Source organism: Lithobates pipiens, unplaced genomic scaffold (assembly GCF_037356315.1).
Source record: "Lithobates pipiens isolate NorthernLeopardFrog02 unplaced genomic scaffold, aLitPip1_a1.2 Scaffold_16, whole genome shotgun sequence".
NCBI classification, from domain to species: Eukaryota; Metazoa; Chordata; class Amphibia; order Anura; family Ranidae; genus Lithobates; species Lithobates pipiens.
The window spans coordinates 21,828,421-21,854,049 of NW_027507748.1; the positions used below are offsets into that span (position 1 = coordinate 21,828,421).

The 25,629-nt window shown below is 44.6% G+C and overlaps 1 protein-coding gene across 2 annotated transcripts in view; it reads left to right on the forward strand.

Annotated features, from left to right (window-relative positions):
• The window catches only part of ATP6V1A (ATPase H+ transporting V1 subunit A), a 61,343-nt gene extending 47,205 nt beyond the window's left edge, over positions 1 to 14,138 (forward strand). For both annotated transcript variants that reach the window (XM_077479654.1, XM_077479653.1), the window contains exons 13-15: positions 2,407 to 2,501; positions 4,107 to 4,278; positions 8,427 to 14,138. In XM_077479654.1, the coding sequence (XP_077335780.1) occupies positions 2,407 to 2,501; positions 4,107 to 4,278; positions 8,427 to 8,519 (360 nt within the window). In that variant the 3' untranslated portion in view covers positions 8,520 to 14,138. The remainder of the gene's footprint in view (positions 1 to 2,406; positions 2,502 to 4,106; positions 4,279 to 8,426) is intronic.
• The last annotated feature ends 11,491 nt before the right edge of the window (positions 14,139 to 25,629 follow it).

Consider the following 25,629-nt stretch of genomic DNA (forward strand, 5'->3'; position numbering starts at 1 on the left):
AGCCTTGTCATGCAGCCTTGTCCATCGTTGCAGCCTTGTCCATCGTTGCAGCCTTGTCATGCAGCCTTGTCCATCGTTGCAGCCTTGTCATGCAGCCTTGTCCATCGTTGCAGCCTTGTCATGCAGCCTTGTCCATCGTTGCAGCCTTGTCATGCAGCCTTGTCCATCGTTGCAGCCTTGTCATGCAGCCTTGTCCATCGTTGCAGCCTTGTCATGCAGCCTTGTCCATCGTTGCAGCCTTGTCATGCAGCCTTGTCCATCGTTGCAGCCTTGTCATGCAGCCTTGTCCATCGTTGCAGCCTTGTCATGCAGCCTTGTCCATCGTTGCAGCCTTGTCATGCAGCCTTGTCCATCGTTGCAGCCTTGTCATGCAGCCTTGTCTATCGTTGTCCCCTTGTCAGTGTCATTTTCAGCCTTGTCAGTTTTATTTTCAGGTTTAATTTTTAAAAATGGCGCTGCCGAGATGTCCTGTTTATCTTGGCGTCGCTCAGTAGTTCTCGGCCGCCTTTGGCCGTCCTCGTCGGCTTTCGGCCGCCTTCGGCCCTTCTCGGAGGTTTTCGACCGCCAAGAAGGGCCGAAAGCCGCTGAGAAGGAGAGCCGTCGAGAAGGGCCAAAGGTGGCTGAAAGCTGCCCAGAGGCTCCAAAATAGTGGAGGATCGGCGTATAACACGCACCCACGATTCCCCCCCATTTTAAGGGGAAAAAAGTGCGTGTTATACGCCGATAAATACGGTAAGCACAAAGTCCTTGGGAATGGCAGGGAACCATTCTGTCGATATACATTTGGAAGTTGTAGAGTGAGCGGTTCCCCAGGGCATTGCAGGAGAGCATCAGATGGAAGCACCTAGAGCTGTGGTGCCCAAACTGCGGCCCTTTGGTATATAATATGCTGCCTTCGGACCTCCAGCAGTCTGTAGTAGGAATGGAATATTGATTAAGATAATAGAATTGATCTCTACCAACCTCATGTAACATGTTCCCAGATTTATATTGTCTTCAGCAGCATATCCCAGCCAACAATGTATCCAGTGCTGACTCTCTGACCCTCATTTCCTCTATTAGTTCTGCAGTCTCTGACTCTTCTCTGAAGCATTACATACAGGGGGCTATGGAAAAGAATCGCCCCCCTTTAAAACAATCACATTTTGTTGCTTTGCAGCCTGAAAATGAAGACAGGCGCGCTTTTTGTTTTATTCAGCTGTATTTGCTCAGTGCAGCGTATAACATCCAAGTGAACGATATAACACCAACATGTCAGAAATAGTTTTAAAAATGTCAAAAACCGTATCGCTGAGTTGGAAAAAAGGATCACCAACCCCCCCCCAAGCTGGTATTTTGTTGGACCACCTGTTGCTTTTGCTAGTCTGTTGAGATTTGTCTCTACTAACTTTGCACATCTAGACTTTAACCGCTTGCCGACCAGCCGCAGTCATTATACTGCGGCAGGTCGGCACGTCATAGCTATACGCCGGCTCCTTTAAGCGGGATAGCAGGCACGCCCGCTGCACTGCGGGGTTGCCGATGTTCGTGGCCAACGGTTTAAACACACAAATCCCTGTTCTGTGAGGGGAGACAGATCGTGAGTTCCTAATGGCTAGGAACCACGATCTGTCATCTCCTCTAGGTCAGTCCCCTCCCCCTACAGTTAGAAACACACACAGGGAACACAGTTAACCCCTTGATCGCCCCCTAGTGTTAATCCCTCTTCCCTGCCAGTGACATTTTTACAGTAATTTTTATAGCACTGGTCACAAAAATGTGTCAAAAGTGTCCGATGTGTCTGCTATAATGTTGCAGTCCCGATATTTCCTGCACATGGCTCTCACTTCCTGGTAATTTTAAAGCTTGTCTGTGTCTTTCTGCCTCCTCTCCTTTCCTATTGGTCAGTTAGTTATCCCATAATAGCGATTAACCAATAGGAATGTAAAGAAGGCGGGATGGACCAAGCAAGAATCGGCACTACTGGTAAGTCCCAGAGCTTTGCCCAGCAGAATGGCCTGGCATTTGGGCATGGGGGGGGGGGGGGAGGGGAGACTTTGAGTCTTCTGAAAATATTTCCTTTAGGTACTTGCTATTTATGCTACCAGATGACAGTTTTGTTTTTTTTTTGTTTTTTTAATGACTATTGGGTTTCGGCTCCTAGTGGCACCCCATAGGGAAATATTTGCCCTTGGCTTACCATCAAACGCGACCGATCAAAATTCGGCCAGTTCAGCAGGGCCAGCCAAATTCTGATCCATGTATGGGCACCCTGGTTGCACAGGAATTGATCTACGACCTACTTCTTTCTATACAACCAGCCTGCTGGCTGAACAAAAAAAAAATACAAAAAAATAAATGTATGGGCTGTCTTACAGTATTTTCTGCCTTTACATCTACTTTAATGTTACCTGATTTTCATTGCAGGGTTCCTTGGCAGAGACGGACAAAATCACTCTGGAAGTGGCCAAACTGATTAAGGACGATTTCCTGCAGCAGAATGGATACACTCCATATGACAGGTCAGACGTTGTCCTGACATCCTGCCGCCTGTGGCGTTGATGCTGCATTCAACCTGTTCACTTTACATCACCGATGATTAGTTGTGTACCCCAATGTTGGGAAACCGAATACTTTCAGGTTCCGCTGTCACCAATTTAATGCAAGGTCATTGCACCCAATGAAACAGTTTTGGTAGCTGCATTTTTTTATACTGTCTCCCACCATCCCTGCATCATTTTGATGTTTCTGTACTTCTGCTGTGTCCATTATGAGGGGTTCCCACCATCCCTATGCTGAGTTCCCGGGTCTGTACACCTGCTGTGCCCATTATCCATGCTGATGTTCCCAACATCCATGTGCTGAGTTCCCAGGTCTGTACACCTGCTGTGCCCATTATGAGGGGTTCCCACTATCCCTGGGCCTGTACACCTGCTGTGCCCATTATGAGGGGTTTCCACTATCCCTGGGCTTGTACACCTGCTGTGCCCATTATGAGGGGTTTCCACCATCCCTTTGCTGAGTTCCCGGGTCTGTACACCTGCCGTGCCCATTATGAGGGGTTCCCACTATCCCTCGGTCTGTACACCTGCTGTGCCCATTATGAGGGGTTCCCACCATCCCTGTGCTTAGTTCCTGGGTCTCTACACCTGCTGTACCCATTATGAGGGGTTCCCACTATCCCTCGGTCTGTACACCTGCTGTGCCCATTATGAGGGGTTTCCACCATCCCTTTGCTGAGTTCCTGGGTCTCTACACCTGCTGTACCCATTATGAGGGGTTCCCACTATCCCTCGGTCTGTACACCTGCTGTGCCCATTATGAGGGGTTCCCACCATCCCTGTGCTTAGTTCCAAGATCTGTACACCTGCTGTTCCCACCATCCATGTGCCGAGTTCCCAGGTCTGTACACCTGCTGTACCCATTAGGAGGGGTTCCCACCATCCCTGTGCTGAGTTCCCGGGTCTTTACACCTGCTGTACCCATTATGAGGGGTTCCCACTATCCCTGTGCTGAGTTCCCAGGTCTTTACACCTGCTGTACCCATTATGAGGGGTTCCCACCATCCCTGTGCTGAGTTCCCGGGTCTTTACACCTGCTGTACCCATTATGAGGGGTTCCCACTATCCCTGGGCCTGTACACCTGCCGTGCCCATTATGAGGGGTTTCCACCATCACTTTGCTGAGTTCCCGGGTCTGTACACCTGCTGTGCCCATTATGAGGGGTTCCCACCATCCCTGTGCCGAGTTCCCAGGTCTGTACACCTGCTGTACCCATTATGAGGGTTTCCACTATCCCTTTCCTGAGTTCCCAGGTCTTTACCCCTGCTGTACCCATTAATGAGAGGTTCCCACCATGCCTGTGCTACAACTCCTGCTGTGCATGTTATGAGGAATAACCAACATTCCTGCTGGATTTTTTTTGAGATTTTTAAAGTTAGTGCTGTATGTTATTGTAGAATTTTATTTCACTGAAAATTTATAAAGGCTTCCTATACCGACCTGAAAAAATGCTAGTTTGTTGTAAGTCATGACTTATTGTATTGTGGTAGTTTTGGTCTAAACAGACATGTTCCTCATGAAAAATCACCAAACTTTAATACTGTTTTATCTCTTACCTTCTCCAGATTCTGTCCTTTCTACAAGACGGTGGGCATGCTGTACAACATGATCGCATTCTACGATATGGCCCGCCGTGCTGTAGAGACCACCGCACAGAGCGACAACAAGATCACGTGGTCCATAATCAGGGAGAACATGGGGGAGATCCTCTATAAACTTTCCTCCATGAAATTCAAGGTCAGTACCGTGCTCTGGTTTAGGATAGAGTAGGGATGGGTTCAGGTCTCTCTAAGGCTAGATTCACATGTCCGGTGCAAGTTTTCCCTCCGTTTTCACCACAAATTTCCTAAGCAGCTGTTCAGCTGCTTTTTTAGGTGTAAATTGTTGGAGCCGGCGTCTTTAACATTAGCTGGTTGTTAAGCCGGTTGCGTGCTTAACAGCGGACTTAACAGCCGACTTTAGCGGCGGCTTGCAAAATGACTTCTGTATAGAAGTCAATGCAAGTCGCCCCAAAAGTCGTACAGGAACCTTTTTCTAAGTCTGAGCGACTTGAGTCGCTCCGATTAGAACGGTTCCATTGCACAGAATGGGACGCGACTTGTCAGGCGGCTAATTCGCCTGACGGGTCGCCCCTGTGTGAACCGGCTCTAAACAAGCTTCAGCATGCTTTCTCTTCAGCGATGGAGTCTTGCATGGTGAGCGTGCATACAGGCCATAGCGGTTGAGTGCGTTACTTATTGTTTTCTTTAAAAACAATTGTACCTGCTAATTCCAGTTCTTTCTGAAGCTCTCCACAAGTGGTGCTTGGACAACTCTTCTGATTATTCTTTCCACCCCTCTGTCAGAATACTTGCGAGGAGCACCTGGTCGTGGCCAGATTATGGTGAAATTATGACAAGGGGCAGGATTGCTTTCTAATTACTGATAGATTTCAGCTGGTGTCTTGGCTTTCCATGCCTTTTTGCGCCCCCCTTTCTTCATGTGTTCAATACTGTTTCCCAGTGTCGTCCCATTTTATTACACAGAACTTCATTTCTGAACTTATTTGTTTTGGTTTCTTTGTATGGATTGCATGGGTTGTTACCGACGTGGTGAAAATTCACCTTTAGAAATGCATTTACCTAAAAAACAGTGATGTGTTCAATACATATTTTACCCGCTGTATAGTGTGTTTTTTTTATTTTTTTTTAATTTTTATTTGCATTAAAATGCATTAAAGTGTATTTTTTCCCCAAAAAATTGGGTTTGAAAAAAACGCTGCGCAAATACCGTGTGACATAAGAAAACACCCACCATTTTATTCTCTAGGGTCTCCGTTAAAAAATATATGCGTACTCGGCTTTCGGGGGTTATACCGGGATGATGCCCGCACCTGCAGACATCATCTCGGTACCGTTTTTCTGAGCCGACAATCTACTTTCCAGGATTAACAACCGATGCGGCTAAAAGCTGCTCAGCTGTTGTGCCGGAGGAGCACGTCCCCCCCCCCCCCTCCCGCCGCTCTTACCGGGGCTCCCGTTCAATCGGGAGCCCCGATCGAACATCCGCTGCTTCTGGCGGCTAGGGAGAGACTGGCTTGAAGCCGTAAGCGGCTTCATTCCAGTCCCCTAATCGTAAACACGGAAGCGACGTCATGACGTCACTTCCCGTTTACTCGGCTGCCAATGATGCCGGTTCAAAAAAAAAAAAGACAGTATTCACAATTGCCGAAAACACCGATCTGAATACTTTGAAGTGTAAAGGAGGGATGGTGAGTCTTTTAGACCCCCGATCCCTCCATAAAGAGTACCTGTCACCACCTATTACTGTCACAAGGGATGTTTACATTCCTCGTGACAGCAATAAAAGTGATAAAAAAAAAATTTTTTTTATTAATTTTAAAATAATAAAAAAAAAAAATTTAACGCGCCCCCGTCGCCGTGAGCTCGCGCAGCAAATATAACGCATATGGAAGTCGCCCCCGCATATGTAAACAGTGTTCAAATCACACATGTGAGAAATCGTCAGAGCGAGAGTAATAATTCTAGCACTAGACCTCCTCTGTAACTCTAACCTGGTAACCGGAATTTTTTCTTTTTAAAAGCGACGCCTATGGAGATTTTTATGTACTGTAGTTTGTCGTCATTCCACGAGTGCGTGCAATTATAAAGCGTGACATGTTTGGTATCTATTTACTCAGTGTAACGTCATCTTTCACATTATGCTAAAAAATTGGGCTAATTGTACTGTTTCGTTTTTTTTTTTATTCATGAAAAATGATTTTTTCCCCAAAAGTTGCGTTTAAAAATACCACTACACAAATACCGTGTGACATAAAATATTGCAACAATCGCCATTTTATTCTCTAGAGTCTCTGCTAAAAATATATATATATTTTTTTTATATATATATATATATATATATATATATATATATATATATATATATATATATATAATAATATACAGGTCCTTCTCAAAAAATTAGCATATTGTGATAAAGTTCATTATTTTCTGTAATGTACTGATAAACATTAGACTTTCATATATTTTAGATTCATTACACACAACTGAAGTAGTTCAAGCCTTTTCTTGTTTTAATATTGATGATTTTGGCATACAGCTCCTGAAAACCCAAAAATCCTATCTCAAAAAATTAGCATATTTCATCCGACCAATAAAAGAAAAGTGTTTTTAATACAAAAAAAAGTCAACCTTCAAATAATTATGTTCAGTTATGCACTCAATATTTGGTCGGGAATCCTTTTGCAGAAATGACTGCTTCAATGCGGCGTGGCATGGAGGCAACCAGCCTGTGGCACTGCTGAGGTGTTATGGAGGCCCAGGATGCTTCGATAGCGGCCTTAAGCTCATCCAGAGTGTTGGGTCTTGCGTCTCTCAACTTTCTCTTCCCAATATCCCACAGATTCTCTATGGGGTTCAGGTCAGGAGAGTTGGCAGGCCAATTGAGCACAGTAATACCATGGTCAGTAAACCATTTACCAGTGCTTTTGGCACTGTGAGCAGGTGCCAGGTCATGCTGAAAAATGAAATCTTCATCTCCATAAAGCTTTTCAGCAGATGGAAGCATGAAGTGCTCCAAAATCTCCTGATAGCTAGCTGCATTGACCCTGCCCTTGATAAAACACAGAGGACCAACACCAGCAGCTGACATGGCACCCCAGACCATCACTGACTGTGGGTACTTGACACTGGACCTCAGGCATTTTGGCATTTCCCTCTCCCCAGTCTTCCTCCAGACTCTGGCACCTTGATTTCTGAATGACATGCAAAATTTGCTTTCATTCGAAAAAAGTACTTTGGACCACTGAGCAACAGTCCAGTGCTGCTTCTCTGTAGCCCAGGTCAGGCGCTTCTGCCGCTGTTTCTGGTTCAAAAGTGGCTTGGCCTGGGGAATGCGGCACCTGTAGCCCATTTCCTGCACACGCCTGTTCACGGTGGCTCTGGATGTTTCTACTCCAGACTCAGTCCACTGCTTCCGCAGGTCCTCCAAGGTCTGGAATCGGTCCTTCTCCACAATCTTCTTCAGGGTCCGGTCACCTCTTCTCGTTGTGCAGCGTTTTCTGCCACACTTTTTCCTTCCCACAGACTTCCCACTGAGGTGCCTTGATACAGCACTCTGGGAACAGCCTATTCGTTCAGAAATGTCTTTCTGTGTCTTACCCTCTTGCTTGAGGGTGTCAATGATGGCCTTCTGGACAGCAGTCAGGTCGGCAGTCTTACCCATGATTGCGGTTTTGAGTAATGAACCAGGCTGGGAGTTTTTAAAAGCCTCAGGAATCTTTTGCAGGTGTTTAGAGTTAATTAGTTGATCCAGATGATTAGGTTAATAGCTTGTTTAGAGAACCTTTTCATGATATGCAAATTTTTTGAGATAGGAATTTGGGGTTTTCAGGAGCTGTATGCCAAAATCATCAATATTAAAACAAGAAAAGGCTTGAACTACTTCAGTTGTGTGTAATGAATCTAAAATATATGAAAGTCTAATGTTTATCAGTACATTACAGAAAATAATGAACTTTATCACAATATGCTAATTTTTTGAGAAGGACCTGTATATATATATATATATATATATATATATATATATATGTGTGTATATATAATGTTTGGGGGTTCCAATTAATTTTCTAGCAAAAAATATGGATTTTAACTTGTAAACACCAAATGTCAACAATAGGCTTAGTCATGAAAGGGATAATGTTTGGGGGTTCTAAGTAATTTTCTAGTAAAAAAATAAAGATTGTTTTACATGTAGTAGAGAAATGCCAGAAATGGCCTGGATGGGAACCAGTTAAGGTCCAGAACTGCCTCGCCCTTCTAAACCGACGCTGCTTTCTTACCTGAGACTTTTTCTTTTTTTTTTTTCTTTTTTTTTTTATCCAGGACCCAGTGAAAGAAGGAGAAGCCAAGATTAAGGGAGATTATGCCCAGTTACTGGAAGACATGCAGAACGCCTTCCGCAGCCTGGAAGATTAGGAGCCATCACCTCCGCCGCCACTTTTGACCACCATCCCATCATCTCAGACCTCCACGTACCGCATCAAGACCGGAGCTCATGTCTGTCCACTACAGAGCTCCATCGATCTCTTCCACGTTGTGTAGTCTTCATACAACGATAGTTTCCATTCCAGTGTTTTGGCTCCTGTGTGTAGCTGTAATCTGCTCGGTGTGGTGAATGTATGTAAGTCTGACCTTCATAGCGGATGGAGTGTAGGTGGGAGAGAGGTGCTGATGTCCTTCCCGAAACCCCAAATCAGCAATTTTTTTTTTTCCTCAACTGTTTTACCAAATGTAGTCTGCTGGGTCTTCTTTCATCTCCTAACCTTTAGGTGACCAGAGGCCAGTTCTTAACCTATTTTGAAGGGCTTTTGTTGGTAACGAACACATTTACATCTGCGATCCCTTTATATTCACATTCCAAACCTTTGTTTTTCCTGTCTTTGTTTATTTTTGCATTTATCACTTTTTTTCCCCCTTTTTCACAGTGAGTAAAGGCAACACTTTTCTTTCCAGCTGCGGCAGAACTACCTGTCAAAGCACTCAAAGGCTGGCGGGACATACTGGGATTAGGTAGTACCACCACAGCTTGGGTGTTTGAGTTGGTCTACCTCATTGTGCGTCTCTGTAATCTGAGCCATTGTATTTCCACTCTTTACTATGTGTGTACCATGTGACTTCTGCAGAGATTCCCTAAGGTTATAGTGGGCCTTGGAGGTATATGCTGCCTACAACCCAGAAAAAAAAAAAAAAAGATTAGGAGAAAAGTGCAGGTAACCTCATGAATATACTATCTGCTTCGGATGGCATATATGACGAAACGCGTCTGGAGGAGCTGTGTGCTGACATCGAGTTTTCACCTTTTCTTAAGGATGTGTCCCCCCCCCCCCCTCCCCATTTGGAGGACCCTTCTGATGTTATAGTAATTATGGTTTATTACCATAGTTGGGGGTTCACACACTTCGGTCCCTCTTGTTTTGGAAAACCAAACAAGATCATGCAGCTCAGCGATGAGGAAACCTAACCTGAGGGTGACAGAGTTGTCATCAAAATAGTATACAGTAGATTCCTATACACTTTTTCTGTATTTTGATGATCTTTTATGCAGCTTTAGAGCTGCACATCAGGAAGTTGCATTAGATGGCAGCGGCTTTAATGAAAAGTGCACTTTTTTAAAGTGCATTTGTCTTCCACTATGTTTACCAAGGGCCTCCTAAGTGCCAGTTTGAATCCTGCTTTTAGTTTGCTATGGCGACTCAAAGTGGTTGTAAGATAAAACAAATCCTCTTACATAAGTTGTACCTGTTTATCTGCCTTCTCTGTCTTCTCTACATCCGTTCAAAGTCCACAATTTTTATAAAGCTTGTCTGAGCTGCCAGAAAACAGTGGGAGGAAAAAAAAAAGTTGAAATGGCACTCTGCGGAGCTCTGTAAAATGATTGGAGGGAAGGAACACACTGGGAGGAAAAAAAAAGTTGAAATGACACTCTACGGAGCTCTGTAAACTGATTGGAGTCAAGGAACACACGCCCTTCACACAGGAACAGAGCTTAGTCTGTCAATCACAGGTGCTGGAGGTCCCTCCCCTGTCACCTTTTTGCCCCCTTGTGTCAGAAGTGACTCATGCCTGATAGCAGAGGAAGGAAGTAGCAGACAGAAATGGCACTTGGTGCTCTGGATTGAGACAAGTACACACTATAGAGCAGTGATGGCAAACCTTGGCACCCCAGATGTTTTGGAACTACATTTCCCATGATGCTCCTGCACTCTGCAGTGTAGTCAAGCATCATGGGAAATGTAGTTCCAAAACATCTGGGGTGCCAAGGTTCACCATCACTGCTATAGAGGGATATGCTTTTGTTCATATGGTTTTGCAACCACTTTAACTAAAGTCTAAGCCCTGCCGACCTGTCTAATGGCAGTGCACTGCTGGCTAATCAGCGCACTCATCATGAATAAGGAGGGGTTCGTCGGCTTAGACCAGGGGTCTCCAAACTGTGGCCCTCCAGTTGTTCAGTAATGCCTAGTCATGTCTGCGAATGTCAGAGTTTTGCAATGCCTCATGGAAAATGTAGTCCCGCAACAGCTGCAGAGCCGTAGCTTGAAGATCTCTGGCTTAGACCTTGCTTGGAGTATATTGAATCTTCATAACAAACTGAAAGGGTTCTGCTACAGGGCAATCAAGGGGCTTTTTTTTTTTTTTGATGGACAAGGAAGGTATTCGCTAACACTATGTTGTATCTGCTTCTGGTTTTAGATAAGAGTGGAGAACTCTTTCATTTCCGGTCTTTGCACCCCTGGGGGGGGGCTGGAAAGACCGGCCCTTTTGACCTTCTGGCCCTTTATCAGTTCGTATTTCACAAGGTTTAATGCTTCTTCATCTTTCACAAGTGGCATGTGTATCGTTTTAACCTGTAGCATAAGCCGTATGCTGTAATAATTCTATAAACCTACCAAAAGGAATCGCTGGAAGATGGTACAGAACATAATGATGCATTTTTACTTGTAAATCTCTGCCTGACGGTCTTTGTTGCATCTCCTACAGGCAAAGGAGTTTTTTTTTTTTTTTTTAATATATATACATAGAACTAGAACATAAAATCCAGTATTAAGCCATTAAAAATTGACGCTTACCTGAGTTCGCATTTTGTGATCTGTTGTGCTGTTTTTTCGGGAAAACATAAAACAGCAAAGCAGATTTTGGCCTGCTATAGCCCATCTACAAGCTTTGCACATATAGACTTTTGAGCATGTTTTGCCGCGTACACACGATCAAATTGTCCGGCGTACTTAGTTCACCGAAACGCATTTCACCGGAACAATCCGATCGTGTGTGGGCTTCAGCAGACTTTCTCAGGTTTCAGCGGACAATACGTTCGTGAGTATGCTAGTCCGGCGGACTAAGAATGACACATGCTCAGAAGAAAGTACGAGAAGGAAGCTATTGGCTACTGGCTATTGAACTTCCTTTTTCTCGGTCCTGTCGTACGTGCTGTGCGTCATCGCGCTAGAAAACGCCGCGCTTTCTGTGTGTCCGTGTGTGGCCAAGTCCGTTCGGTAGAAAGTCCGCCGGACTATCCGCCAGATTGTTTGCCGGACTAAGTTTGCCGGACAATTCGATCGTGTGTACACGGCCTTAGGGACACTTCTGGTCTACACCTAGCTTGCTCTTCACCATGCACAGTAATCCTGTAGAGCAGGGATATGCAATTAGCGTACCTTCAGCTGTTGCAAAACTACAAGTCCCATCATGCCTCTGCCTATGGGAGTCATGCTTGCGGCTGTCAGTCTTGCTATGCCTCATGGGACTTTGTAGTTCTGCAACAACTGCTGGTCCGCTAATTGCATATCCCTGCTGTAGACAAGAAAAAGCAGACAACCAAAATCTAAAAAGTGTAGGTAGGAGGTGCTGGATCCATGCTATGAAGCACGGTCACTCTGGTTAGACCTCTCTCTACACAAAAAGGTCCTCAAGAGCTTCTTGGGTATTGATTTGTCTGTGTGCAATTGAGAAATAAAGGAATTCTAATAAAAAAAAAGAAAAGAAAGCATCTTGGGTAAATACAGGATGGTATAGGGGCCACAACAAAGGTTTGGGAGTCTGAGCATTTCATTATAGAAGTTTGAGTGAGTTCAAAGGTTACAAGCCAACACATTTCAGAGGCTTAAAATTTCCCCCTTAATCAGGGCTTCAAGTGCTGATGCAAAAAAGTGATGGACTGAAGTTTGTAAATGGATCGAAATTCAGCCAGTTCAGTAGGGACCAGCCAACTTTTGGATCCATCTATGGCCGTTCGCACTTAGTCAAATTAACCCTTACAACACACTAGATTAAGGCTTACCTGTAGGTCCAAGAAATATCTCCTAAACCTACACGGTTTAGGAGATATTTGCCGAAAGACAGGCATTGCTGTCTAGGCCCACTGAGCGCGGCATTGTCAACAGCGAAGATCCCGCGCGCGTCGGCGCATGCGCGGGAGTGACGTCATTGCAGCTTCCCCGAATGACAGCGGTGGAGCAGAGAGATCCCACGAGAAGATGGATGCGCCGGACTATAGGGGACAGCGGTGACATCGCTGGCTCCTGTGTCAGGTAAGTGACACATAATGGACTACTATGCGATGCAATGCATAGTAGTCCATTATGCTTTACCTTTGCAGGGAATGAAAGAGGAAGTAAACTCATCAGGGTTTACTTCTTCTTTAATGATTGGCTTCTGTTAAACGTGGAGGTTGGAACATTTTTGTTGATCAGCAGTTGCGGCCGTTTATCAGTTCATTCTGACAGTGGAGAATCCCACTGCCAGTATACAATATCCCAGCAGGGAGGATTCCACCTCCACCGATTTATCTATGGCTAGTTTTAATGGGGTTGTCTCTTTTTTTCGGTCCCCTCTACTTCAACAGCTGGTTGGGTTCCCCAAGTAGATTCACCCTCCATTGGCCCGTACAAGTCCACCACTTTTTTCATATTGGCACTTGAACCCCTGATGAAGGGCGAATTTGAAGCCTCAGAGCAGAAGATGTCGCCGGCACACCATGGGTCTCCAAAATTGGGTCCATCTTTACAGCAAAGTTTCGGCGCCAAGCAGAACACCTTCATCAGGAATTTGATCGCTGAATAAAGCTTTGGACCCAATTTTGGAGACCCATGGTGTGCTGGTGACCTCTCTCGCTCTGATTGTTCACGGTTCCAGCCGTTGGTCGCTTCAGCACCCACTTTTATACAGCCACTTTCACAGGAACGTGTGCTGTGTGGAATAGTGTATTGGAGTTTGTTGCCTCAAATGCATTGGCTTGTTACCTCGTGAACCACCTTCTGTAATAAAAGAAATGCTCTTGAACTCCTAAACCTTTGGTGTGACACTCAAATTTTTCATATACCAAAATCAAGGCAAGTGACAAAAAATAAAATTAACTAAGTAGACATAATCCAATATGTTTTTGTTTTGACTAATATATACTATGCTCTTTATAATATCAGGAAGTAATATGCTATAACTAATAGCAACCAATCAGTTTTTTTTTTTTTTTTACCTTCATGATAATCAAAAGCTTCTCTCTGGTTGATATCTACAAACGAGTCCAGCTTCTGCTCAGGATCTCTATCCCATCTAAACTCCTTTACTTGACTGTATTTGAGTAAATGCTTACGAATTCACTGTAGAAACCCATTATCCCTGTGTAGATCCATTTGTCATTGTTTATTGTGTCGTAGAATCCTCAATCCTAAAGTGAAATGTTACCTTGAAAAAAAAAAGAGATAATATATCCCCTTGGGGGCTCATTGATCCTCGATGCAGGTGTGTAAAGAAAATCTTGTATTTATTGTAATGTTGCTGGGCCTCCTACGGGGGGTGCCGGATGATGCAGCTTCTGGATCATTTCTCTTCGTTTTTGGTGTTTCTTTTGTTGTAAGTGTTGAGCTTTTTTTTTTTTTTTCACTGTATCATTCTTATATATTTTTTTCTTTTGAGCTGTAAAGGTTATGGAAGGAGAGATTTAAAAAGGAAAAAAAAGAAAAGCACTCTGATTTTATGACTTGAAAATTGTGTAAAGTTGTTAAAATTCTTGAAAATAAAATATAAATTTAAATGTAATATTTGTCATTTCTAATGTACCCTTGTGTCTTTATAGGTTATTATTACAAGACTGTATTGTGTGCCAGTTTTACAGTCTTGCTCTCAAACATTTACTGTGATTACGTAGCCAAAAGTTTGTGAACACCGGACTATCACACCTACAATATATGGCCAAAATGTGGTGGACATCTGACTATCACACCTACACTCTATGGCCAAAATGTGGTGGACATCTGATTATCACTCCTACGCTATATGGCCAAAATGTGGTGGACATCTGATTATCACTCCTACACTATATGGCCAAAATGTGGTGGACATCTGATTATCACTCCTACACTATATGGCCAAAATGTGGTGGACATCTGATTATCACTCCTACACTATATGGCCAAAATGTGGTGGACATCTGACTATCACACCTACACTATATGGCCAAAATGTGGTGGACATCTGATTATCACTCGTACACTATATGGCCAAAATGTGGTGGACATCTGACTATCACACCTACACTATATGGCCAAAATGTGGTGGACATCTGATTATCACTCCTACACTATATGGCCAAAATGTGGTGGACATCTGATTATCACTCCTACACTATATGGCCAAAATGTGGTGGACATCTGATTATCACTCCTACACTATGTGGCCAAAATGTGGTGGACATCTGATTATCACACCTACACTATATGGCCAAAATGTGGTGGACATCTGATTATCACTCCTACACTATATGGCCAAAAGTTGGACATCTGACCATCGCATCTACACTATATGGCCAAACGTTGATGGACATCTGAGCATCACATCTACACTATATGGCTAAAAGTTGATGGACATTTGATCATCACATTTACACTAAATGGCCATAAGATGGTGGACATCTGACCATCACAGCTACACTGTATGGCCAAAAGTTGATGAACATCTGATCATGACATCTATACTATATGGCTAAAAGCTGCTGGACATCTGCTGTTCACATCTACACTATATGGTCAAATGTTGCTGGATATTTTCTTATCGCATCTACACTATTTGGCCAAAAGGTGGTGGACATCTGATAATCACATCAACACTATATGGTCATAAGTTGGTGGACATCTATTACACCTACACTATGTGGACAAAAGTTGGTGGACATCTGACCGTCGCACCTATACCACATGGCTAAAAGTTGGTCGACATCTAACAATTGCACCCACACTTTATGGCCAAAAGTTGATGGACAGCTGATCATCACACCTACACTACACTATATGGTAAAAAGTATGTGGGTACCTGACCATCACCTTCCTAAATGGCTTGTGCCCTCTCCCCCCAAATTACTAAGTTTGGGTTTTTCCCAGGGAAAACTGCTAATGCTACCGCATACAAAGACATTTTAGGCAATAATGCTCTCCCAACCTTGTGGTAACACTTTGGTGAAGACCCTTTTCTGTTCCAACATGACTGTGCCCCTGAATACAAAGCCAGCTCAATTGGCTTCAATATAAATCACACAAATAGGAAGCATAAGGGGAATACAAAGACACTGAATTTCAAAAAGAGCCAACTTCCCTAAACTACAAACCTTTCTAGAAGGCATGAATTGGGATAAAATCTTAGGCACAAAGAACACGGAGGAGAGATGGGTTTGCTTTAATAGCATATTAAATAAGGGCATTAGCCAATGCATCCCATTGGGTAATAAATTTAAAAGAGCGAATAAAAGTCCTGGATGGCTTAACTCCAATGTAAAAATGCATATAAAAGCAAAGGAGAAGGCCTTCAAAAAATACAGTCAGGTCCATAAATATTGGGACATTGACACAATTCTAAACTACCATTCAGAATGCTGGCAAAATTTACATGAGCCAGGACATTTTCTGCTTGGCCTGAAACATGGAAACTGAGGATCTTTTCCATGATCTAGTTATAGTCTGCTAAGATGCTAAAAGTTCTGTCGTCCTCTCTGCTGCAGTCGGCAGCAGAGAGGACAGAACTCTGCAAGATTTTGCAGTTCTCCATGCAGCCACAGAGAGGTGGAGCTGCAGCACCCACTTTACATTGTCTCAGCATTCAGCAAACTCCTCCAGACCCTGCGCTTGTCATCCTCAAGAACCCTGTGCTTTCTGCTTTCAAACTCTGCACCAAGCTTCTTCCAGGCAGCAGTGCAAGGTAAGGGGGGGGGGGGACTCTTGACACCTTACAGATACAACCATAATGCAGCCCATGATGCAATTGAATTTAATACCCCTACATTCTGGGGCATTCCTACTATATAAGGTACATATTACCATGAAGGTTGCATAGTAGGTGAGGTCGCAAAAAGACTCAAGTCCAACCGATGTGTGTGATTATATGTCAGTATTACATTGTATATCCCTGTACGTTGCGGTCGTTCAGGTGCTTATCTAATAGTTTCTTGAAACTATCAGTGTTCCCCACTGAGACCACCACCTGTGGAAGGGAATTCCACATCCTTGCCGCTCTTACAGTAAAGAACCCTCTACGTAGGTTAAGGTTAAACTTCTTTTCTTTTTAATGAGTGGCCACGTGTCTTGTTAAACTCCCTTTAGTGTAAAAGTTTTTTCCCTATTGTGGGGTCACCAGTACGGTATTTGTATATTGAAATCATATCCCCTCTCAAGCGTCTCTTCTCCAGAGAGAATAAGTTCAGTGCTCGCAACCTTTCCTCATAACTAATATCCTCCAGACCCTTTGGTAGCTTTGTTGCCCTTCTTTGTACTCGCCCCATTTTCCAGTACATCCTTCCTGAGGACTGGTGCCCAGAACTGGACAGCATACTCCAGGTGCGGCCGGACCAGAGTCTTGTAGAGCTGGAGAATTATTGTTTTATCTCTAGGATTGATCCCCTTTTTAATGCCAATATTGTGTTTGCTTTGTTAGCAGCAGCTTGGCATTGCTGAGCCTATCATCTACTAGGACCCCCAGGTCCTTTTCCATCCTAGATTCCCCCAGAGGTTCTCCCCCCAGTCTATAGATTGCATTCATATTTTTTCCACCCAAATGTAGTATTTTCCATTTTTCTACATTGAACCTCATTTGCCATGTAGTTGCCCACCCCATTAATTTGTTCAGATCTTCTTGCAAGGTTTCCACATCCTGAGGAGAAGTTATTGCCCTGCTTAGCTTAGTATCGTCCGCAAATACAGAGATTGAACTGTTTACCCCATCCCCCATCCTCCAGGTCATTTATGAACAAATTAAATAGGATTGGTCCCAGCACAGAACCCTGGTGGACCCCACTACCCACCCCTGACCATTCCAAGTACTCCCCATTTATCACCAACCTCTGAACTCGCCCTTGTAGCCAGTTTTCAACCCATGCACTCACCCTATGGTCCATGCCAACGGACCTTATTTTGTACAGTGAACTGTGTCAAATGCTTTTGAGACTGAAGAGTTTGTGCAGAATACCATCTGGTTAGAACCTTCACGCTGGCTTTAATCAGTTCGATATTTAGAATACCTTTTAAAAGAGAACCACCCACTAGCAATTGTGCCAGTACGCCATCTCTTTCTTAGATTCTGGATCATTACCCCCCATTCCTTCATGTAGGATCGTTTGTTTGGGGTGTCGTGCAAGAGCCCATATATAGTAGATATCCCTCCTCTCTGACCCAAATCCTGTATGCACCATATCTCATAGGATGTGAGTCTCGGGCACTGGCTTAGAAGTCGGCCATAGAGTCCATGGATTTGGAATGGGACGTACAACAAAATGGTGTGATGTTCAGGTGCCCACAAAGTTTTGGCCATACAGTGCCGGGCTAAGGTTCTCTTGTTAATTTGTACTAAATAATCTGATGATGAACACATTTGCCAAAACCAGGTATTTTTCCTATATTTGTATAGATCTGACCTTGTCTCACCTCCCTTCAGACTACATGTACCTATTCACTTAGAGCAGAGCTCTGTCTAGTTTTACCGTGTACCATGAACAGATTTTTGACACGATAAATGATAAGATTCATCAATTTTTTTTTTTTTTTTTTCATTTAGATTTTGGTGCATAAGGAGTTTACCTTGATTGAGCCCCAGCCTACAACTACAGGCAGTCCCCGAGTTATGAACAGGTTAGGGACTGCCTGTTTGTTCTGAAGTCGGATTTGTTCGTAATCCGGCCGTGCATGCGCAGAACGGCATTTCCAATGTTTTTCGACTTAGTTTTTCGATGTGCCCGCCGGCGCCACCCTCCCTTCGTAAGTAGAAGTCGTTCACAAGTCGGGTGATTGTAACTCTGGGACTCCCTGTATGCCTAAACTTAGATGTCATCCTTCTGCTGCAGGCAAAATTGGACCAGGGCCATCTTTAATATTGATTGGACCCTGGGCAAAACTTTTCTTGGGCCCCCCCCCCCCCCCCCCCCCATGCAGTTTTGCTCTCCACCTTCTCTACAATAAATTAGCAGCTAGACTCAAATTCAGTTTACTGAATCAGATTAGGCAGCTATTACGGTTGGTTGCCAGAGGTTACAGTGTATCATTACCGCTCACTGACTGGTTACTAGAGGTTACAGCACACATTACGGCTCACTGATTAGTTGCTAAAGGTTACAGCACATAATTTCTGCTTGTTGATTGGCTGCTGGAGGTTACTGTGGATATGACCATGGGGGGGGGGGGGGGGGGGCAAGAAATACATATCAATGCCACTGGCCGCCGCTATTTACAAATGAATGCCACTGCTATTTATATATGAATGCTGGTAATTTACATGTAGGCACAAGGTCTGCAAGTGGGTCATCTGTACACAACAAAAGGGTAGAGCTGTGCAGCATGAGTAGCACCACTTCACACAGATATTGGGACACAGCACAGGACTAAAACCTCAAGGGACAAGGGAATTTAAACCAGGATAGTTGGCAAGTATGAGGCAGCTGCTTAGGGCCCAGGGCAGCTGCCCCTTTTGCCCTGCCTTAAAAACAGCCCTGAATTGGACTTGTACAATGTAACTGCTCTCTTCCATCCTAGTGTGCGACTGTGTTGCTATAGCTGTTTTAGGCCGGGTTCACACCCTAATACCAATGCGGCTCCCAGCAGGGGTCCGGTGCGTCCTGGTTCCTCGCTTCAGATGCGATTTAAACCTGAATTTTTGGCTGAATTTGGACCTGAAATGGGCCAAAAGACACACAGGGCTCCTGTGCAAATTTGCATCGGCGGAGATATGTGAACCGATTCCATACAGAGCCGGGCAAAATCCAGCCTTATTGATTTTTTTTTTTTTTTTTTATAGTAAAAGTATATGGAATAGTGCATTTTGCTTACCATATATTCTTTTTATAAACTAGGAAGTGGGGGGGATACATGACTTCAGCTATGTGCTAAAGACAAAGAGAAAGTAGTTTTGGAGCACTCAAAGTAAGGAGCTGTTTTGGAAGATATCCTGGATAGAAGGAAGACGACTACATATACAGTGCCTTGCGAAAGTATTCGGCCCCCTTGAACTTTTCAACCTTTTGCCACATTTCAGGCTTCAAACATAAAGATATAACATTTTATATTTTTTATGAAGAATCACCAACAAGTGGGACACAATTGTGAAGTGGAACGAAATCTTTTGGATTTTTGAAACTTTTTTAACTATTAAAAAAATGAAAAGTGGGATTCGGCCCCCTTGCGTTACTACTTTGTAGAGCCACCTTTTGCTGCGATTACAGCTGCAAGTCGCTTGGGGTATGTCTCTATCAGTTTTGCACATCGAGAGACTGAAATTCTTGCCCATTCTTCCTTGCAAAACAGCTGGAGCTCAGTGAGGTTGGATGGAGAGCGTTTGTGAACGGCAGTTTTCAGCTCTTTCCACAGATTCTCGATTGGATTCAGGTCTGGACTTTGACTTGGCCATTCTAACACCTGGATACGTTTATTTGTGAACCATTCCTTTGTAGATTTTGCTGTATGTATGGAATCATTGTCTTGTTGGAAGATAAATCTCCGTCCCAGTTTCAGGTCTTTTGCAGACTCCAACAGGTTTTCATCCAGAATGGTCCTGTATTTGGCTGCATCCATCTTCCCCTCAATTTTAACCATCTTCCCTGTCCCTGCTGAAGAAAAGCAGGCCCAAACCATGATGCTGCCACCACCATGTGTGACAGTGGGGATGGTGTGTTGAGGGTGATGAGCTGTGTTGCTTTTACGCCAAACATATCGTTTTCCATTGTGGGCAAAAAGTTGGATTTTGGTTTCATCTGACCAGAGCACCTTCTTCCACATGTTTGGTGTGTCTCCCAGGTGGCTTGTGGCAAACTTTAGACAAGACTTTTTATGGATATCTTTGAGAAATGGCTTTCTTCTTGCCACTCTTCCATAAAGGGCAGATTTGTGCAGTGTACGACTGATTGTTGTCCTATGGACAGACTCTCCCACCTCAGCTGTAGTTCTCTGCAGTTCATTCAGAGTGATCATGGGCCTCTTGGCTGCATCTCTGATCAGTCTTCTCCTTGTCTGAGCTGAAAGTTTAGAGGGACGGCCAGGTCTTGGTAGATTTGCAGTGATCTGATACTCCTTCCATTTCAAAATGATCGCTTGCACAGTGCTCCTTGGGATGTTTAAAGTTTAGAAATTTTTTTTGTATCCAAATCCGGCTTTAAACCTCTCCACAACAGTATTACGGACCTGCCTGGTGTGTTCCTTGGTCTTCATGATGCTCTCTGCGCTTTCAACAGAACCCTGAGACCATCACAGAGCAGGCGCATTTATACAGAGACTTGATTACACACAGGTGGATTCTATTTATCACCATCAGTCATTTAGGACAACATTGGATCATTCAGAGATCCTCGCTGAACTTCTGGAGTGAGTTTGCTGCACTGAAAGTAAAGGGGCCGAATAATTTTGCACGCACCACTTTTCAGTTTTTTATTTGCTAAAAAAGTTGAAAAAATCCAATAGATTTCATTCCACTTCACAATTGTGTCCCACTTGTTGGTGATTCTTCACAAAAAATTAAAATTTTATATCTTTATGTTTGAAACCTGAAATGTGGCAAAAGGTTGAAAAGTTCAAGGGGGGCGAATACTTTCGCAAGGCACTGTAACTAGGAAGAGCCAAAGTTAAGTAACTGTTAAAGTGGTTGTAAATCCTTTACAACCACTTTTTCCTGCAGGTAAGCCTATAATAAGGCTTACCTGTAGGTACCGTGAATTTCTCCTAAACTTGCACAGTTCAGGCGATATTCACTGTATACGCATGTGCCGATGATGTCATTATTGGCGCTTGCGCAATGCAGAAACGGCTCGTACGTGCCATTTCTACAGCTGCTGTGCCGCTGCCGGCGGCTCCCGCGCACATGTGATGTCATCGCGGCTCCGGCCAATCCCAGCGAACCCAGAAGTGACATCCCTGAAGACATGTCAGCCCGTCACAGCACTGTATGGGGACCGCTGCAACAGCATCGTTCTAAGGTAAATATATCCTAATGAGCTAGCATGCAATGCATACTAGCTCATTATGGCTTTGTCTCGCAGGTTGTTGTTTTTTTTTTTTTTGCAGCGTTAATAACCACTTTAAGCCCAGGTTCACACTAGCACAATCTTAGACATCGCATGTGATTCGCACGCCTGCACTGCAGGTGTCGATCACATACAAAGTCTGTGAGATGCGAGTTCAGCCATACAGTTGTATGGCTGAACTTGCATTAAATTGGTAGGGAAAAAAAGTGCAGGGACTTTTTTTTTTACCCCCCACGCTGAAATCGCATAAGTATTCTCACCTATGCGATTTGATTCCTGTGCGGGTTCACACTGCGATCTGTAAACTGATCTGGGGGTGTCATTAACAATGTAATTCCACCCACAGCGGTTCGCAGAGGGCAGTGTGAACTGCCTGCCGGAGAGGGGCGATACGGGAACCGACACTGGAATCGCGCTGGTTCCCGCATCGCATCAGTGTGAACCCAGGCTCAGCGTATCCCTATTGCTGTTGCATACATTGTCCATGCTCATTTGTTAGGAAGGATGGATGGCATGTGTATATTGTATGCATATATTCTGATGCTCTGTAAGCAGTCTGTATGTACAGCATTTTGTTTAGTAAAGCACATTAATACACTACAAATTTTTTTATGCTTCCTTGCTTTACTGCAAAATTACCTGAAAACACAAAGCAATTGGGGGCGGGATTTGCGCTAAAGTTCAATTGAAGCAAACCTGTTTTCTGTAGTGTTGCTTGTGCTGGGAAGAATACTGGGTACGCTGTTTAACCACTTCACCCCTGGAAAATTTTACCCCCTTCTTCCTGACTAGAGCACTTTTTTTGCAATACGGCACTGCGTCGCTTTAACTGACAACTGTCAGTTAAAGCGACAAATGTCGTCCCCCCCCCAGATAGAGCTTTCTTTTGGTGATATTTGATCACTGTGGTTTTTATTTTTTGCGCTATAAACAAAAAAAAAACTTAAATTTTATAATTTCCCCCAAAAATATATATCATTTTTTTTTCTCAGTTTAGGCCGATATGTATTCTTCTACATATTTTTGGTAAAAAAATAAATAAATAAAAAAGCAATAAGCGTATATTGACTGGTTTGCGCAAAAGTTATAGCGTCTACAAAATAGGGGATAGATTTATAGCATTTCTATTACATTATTTTTTTTATTAGTAATGGCTGCGATCTGTAATTTTTTTCCATAACTGCGACCATATGGCAGACACATTGGGCACTTTTAACACCATTTTGGGACCATTGTCATTTATACAGCGATCAGTGCTATAAAAATGCACTGATTACTGTGTAAATGACACTGGCAGGGAAGGGGGATAAACACTAGGGGGCGATCAAGGGGTTAACTGTGTCCTAGGGAATGATTCTAACTGTGGGGGGGGGGGATGGGCTACCACTGACATGACAGTGATCACTCTTCCCGATGACAGGGAGCGGTGGATCTCTGTCATGTCACTAGGCAGAACGGGGAAATGCCTTTGTGACACGATCGCGGGCCCCCGGCGGACATTGGGCACGGTCACGGAGCATGCGGCGGGCGCGATTCAAAGGGGGCATACCTGTGCGCCCATTTGCCCAGCCCCGCCATTGTGCCAACGTACATCGGTTGGCTAGTGGTTAAAGCGGGAGTCCACCGGGACTCCGCATTTTTTTTGTTTTTGTTTTTTTAAAAGCCAGCAGCTACAAATACTGCAGCTGCTGACTTTTAAAATAGTGACACTTACCTGTCCAGCGCGCCCGCGATGTTGGCACCCGAAGCCGATCTGTAGATCGTCACTCGGGTGCTGCCGCCGCCATCTTGGGTATGGGAATCAGGAAATGGAGCCTTTCGGCTTCATTTCCCGGTTCCCTACTGCGCATGCGCGAGTTGCGCTGCGCAATAAGGACGGTCCCCGCTGCCTCTGGGATCTGTGTGTTTCCCAGCAGGCAGCGGGGCACTTGCGGAAGGGGGCGGGCACTTGTGGAAAGGGGCGTAATCTACGCCCCTTTCCGCAGAGAGCTATCCCGGAAGTGGGTGCAGTTACCTGGATTATCCAGGTAACTGCACCCCCCTCCCCCCTGAAAGGTGCCAATTGTGGCGCCGGAGGGGGGGAGGATTCCGATGAGCGGAAGGTCCATTTTAGGGTGAACCTCCGCTTTAAGTAAATCAAGGCTACAGAGGCTTCTGGTGTCCAGGAGGTGGTATGCAACCTGCCTACTTGGGCCAAAGACAGTCAGTGGATGTCTGTTGCATAGGAGCTTGCTAGATATGCTTCTCCTTTAAATAAAGCTTGGGGTGATGGAGTTTCAGATTTTGTTCTTAGATTTTAGTCTTACAAGTTTTGGGTTCAGTAAGGGACTGGCAGGTTGCCATATCACTCCTAGCAAATATTTCCAAAAGAAGGCAATCTTTATTCAGGCGTCATCCATGCTTACCATCGATTTCCTGTATTGAGATGCCAGTTCAGAGATAACTCGGTCACGTTCTTGGCTGTGTTCAGAAATGTCTGACACAGATAGGCCCTTGCGTCGGCCCCTTGCCTTGTGACTTGCTACAAAGTTAGTGTTGCAGTCTCATCACTAGGGGAAGAGGAGACTGAGGAACACGCTTCCTCCTGCCTGCAGCAAACTGATGATATTGTCTCTGCTTAGGCCATGTAACTGGACCAGAGCTCAAGGATGGGTGTTTAATGATAGAAAGTACAGCAAAAAAATTCTAAATGCTGTCCATTCCAGCTTCAGTCTTAAGTTTTAGGTACTGAAATGAAGGGCTTACTCAGAAAAGGGCAAGGCCACGCTCGTCCAATGATTGGGGCAAGGTATTCCGAGCTGCTCCACCTCTGGTGCCAACTGACAGAATTTTTTTCACTGCAGGTGAGAAAGGGCATCAGCCACTGTATTAGTCACCCCAGGCACATGGACAGCATACACAAAAGCATTTAAACTCAGACAGTGTAGAACTAAGCACCTAAGCAAACACACGACAGGCGGAGAAGATGCTGTGATGGTGCTAATGGCATTCACTATCACCAGGTTATCACAGTGAAACCGGACACGCTTGTTGTGGAATTCCTGGCTCCATATCTCGACAGCCAACACTATGGGAAACAATTCCAATAGCACCAGGTTGTGGATGAAGCAAGAATCACTCCAGACCACCAGCCATCGACCCGCGCTCCACTGGCCCTTTAAAGTAGGCCGCATAACCCACTGAACCTGCCACATCCGTATAGAGGCCCAAATCAAAGTTGGACACCGACACCTCCATCCACAAGGACCGCCCGTTGTTCTTGTCAAGGAACATCTCCCAGATGAGCAGATCTTCCCTATGTTCCTTGTTTAGTCTCACAAAATGGTGTGGGGACTTTTCCCCAGCAGTGGCAGCCACCAGCAAATACTCAACCTATAGGCATGATGCGGCATGCGAAATTGAGCTTGCCCAGAAGAGACTGCAGGGAACACAATTGCATTTTTTTTTGCAATGATGAGCACCAATAACTGATCCCCAAAGATCTTCCAGCTTACTCACGGGTAGCCGACATTCCATCCGAATCCTATCAATGATACCCAAAAATTTCAGTTCCTCAAATGGACCTTTTGGTTTTCTCCAGTGCCAAAGGCACTTCAAAAACCTCAAACACGTGCTGGACCGTGGCCAACAATATCTGGCAAGTCCGAGCCCCGGAGCGCCGATAACCAAGAAATCATCCAAATAATGGATAATGGACTGCAAACCAGACAAATCCCGCACCACCCATTCAAGAAAGGAACTGAAAGTTTTGAAAAAGGAACATGAAATGGCGCAACCCATCAGCAAACAGCGATCAACAAAATATTGACCCTGCCACACGCAACCCTACAGACGGAAACTCTTCGGGTGGACAGGCAACAGTTGGAAGGTTGCCTCCATGTCAATTTTGGCTGGTAGCGCTCTCTTGCCAAACTTCAGCACCCATGCAAACTGAACTGCAAACCGAACCGACCGGAGGGTGGAAAAGATGGTGGATAAGGGACCACCCCGAGAAGAGAAACCACCAAGTCGGCAAGCGGTGGGAAAGAAAACGGGCTTGCCATCCTC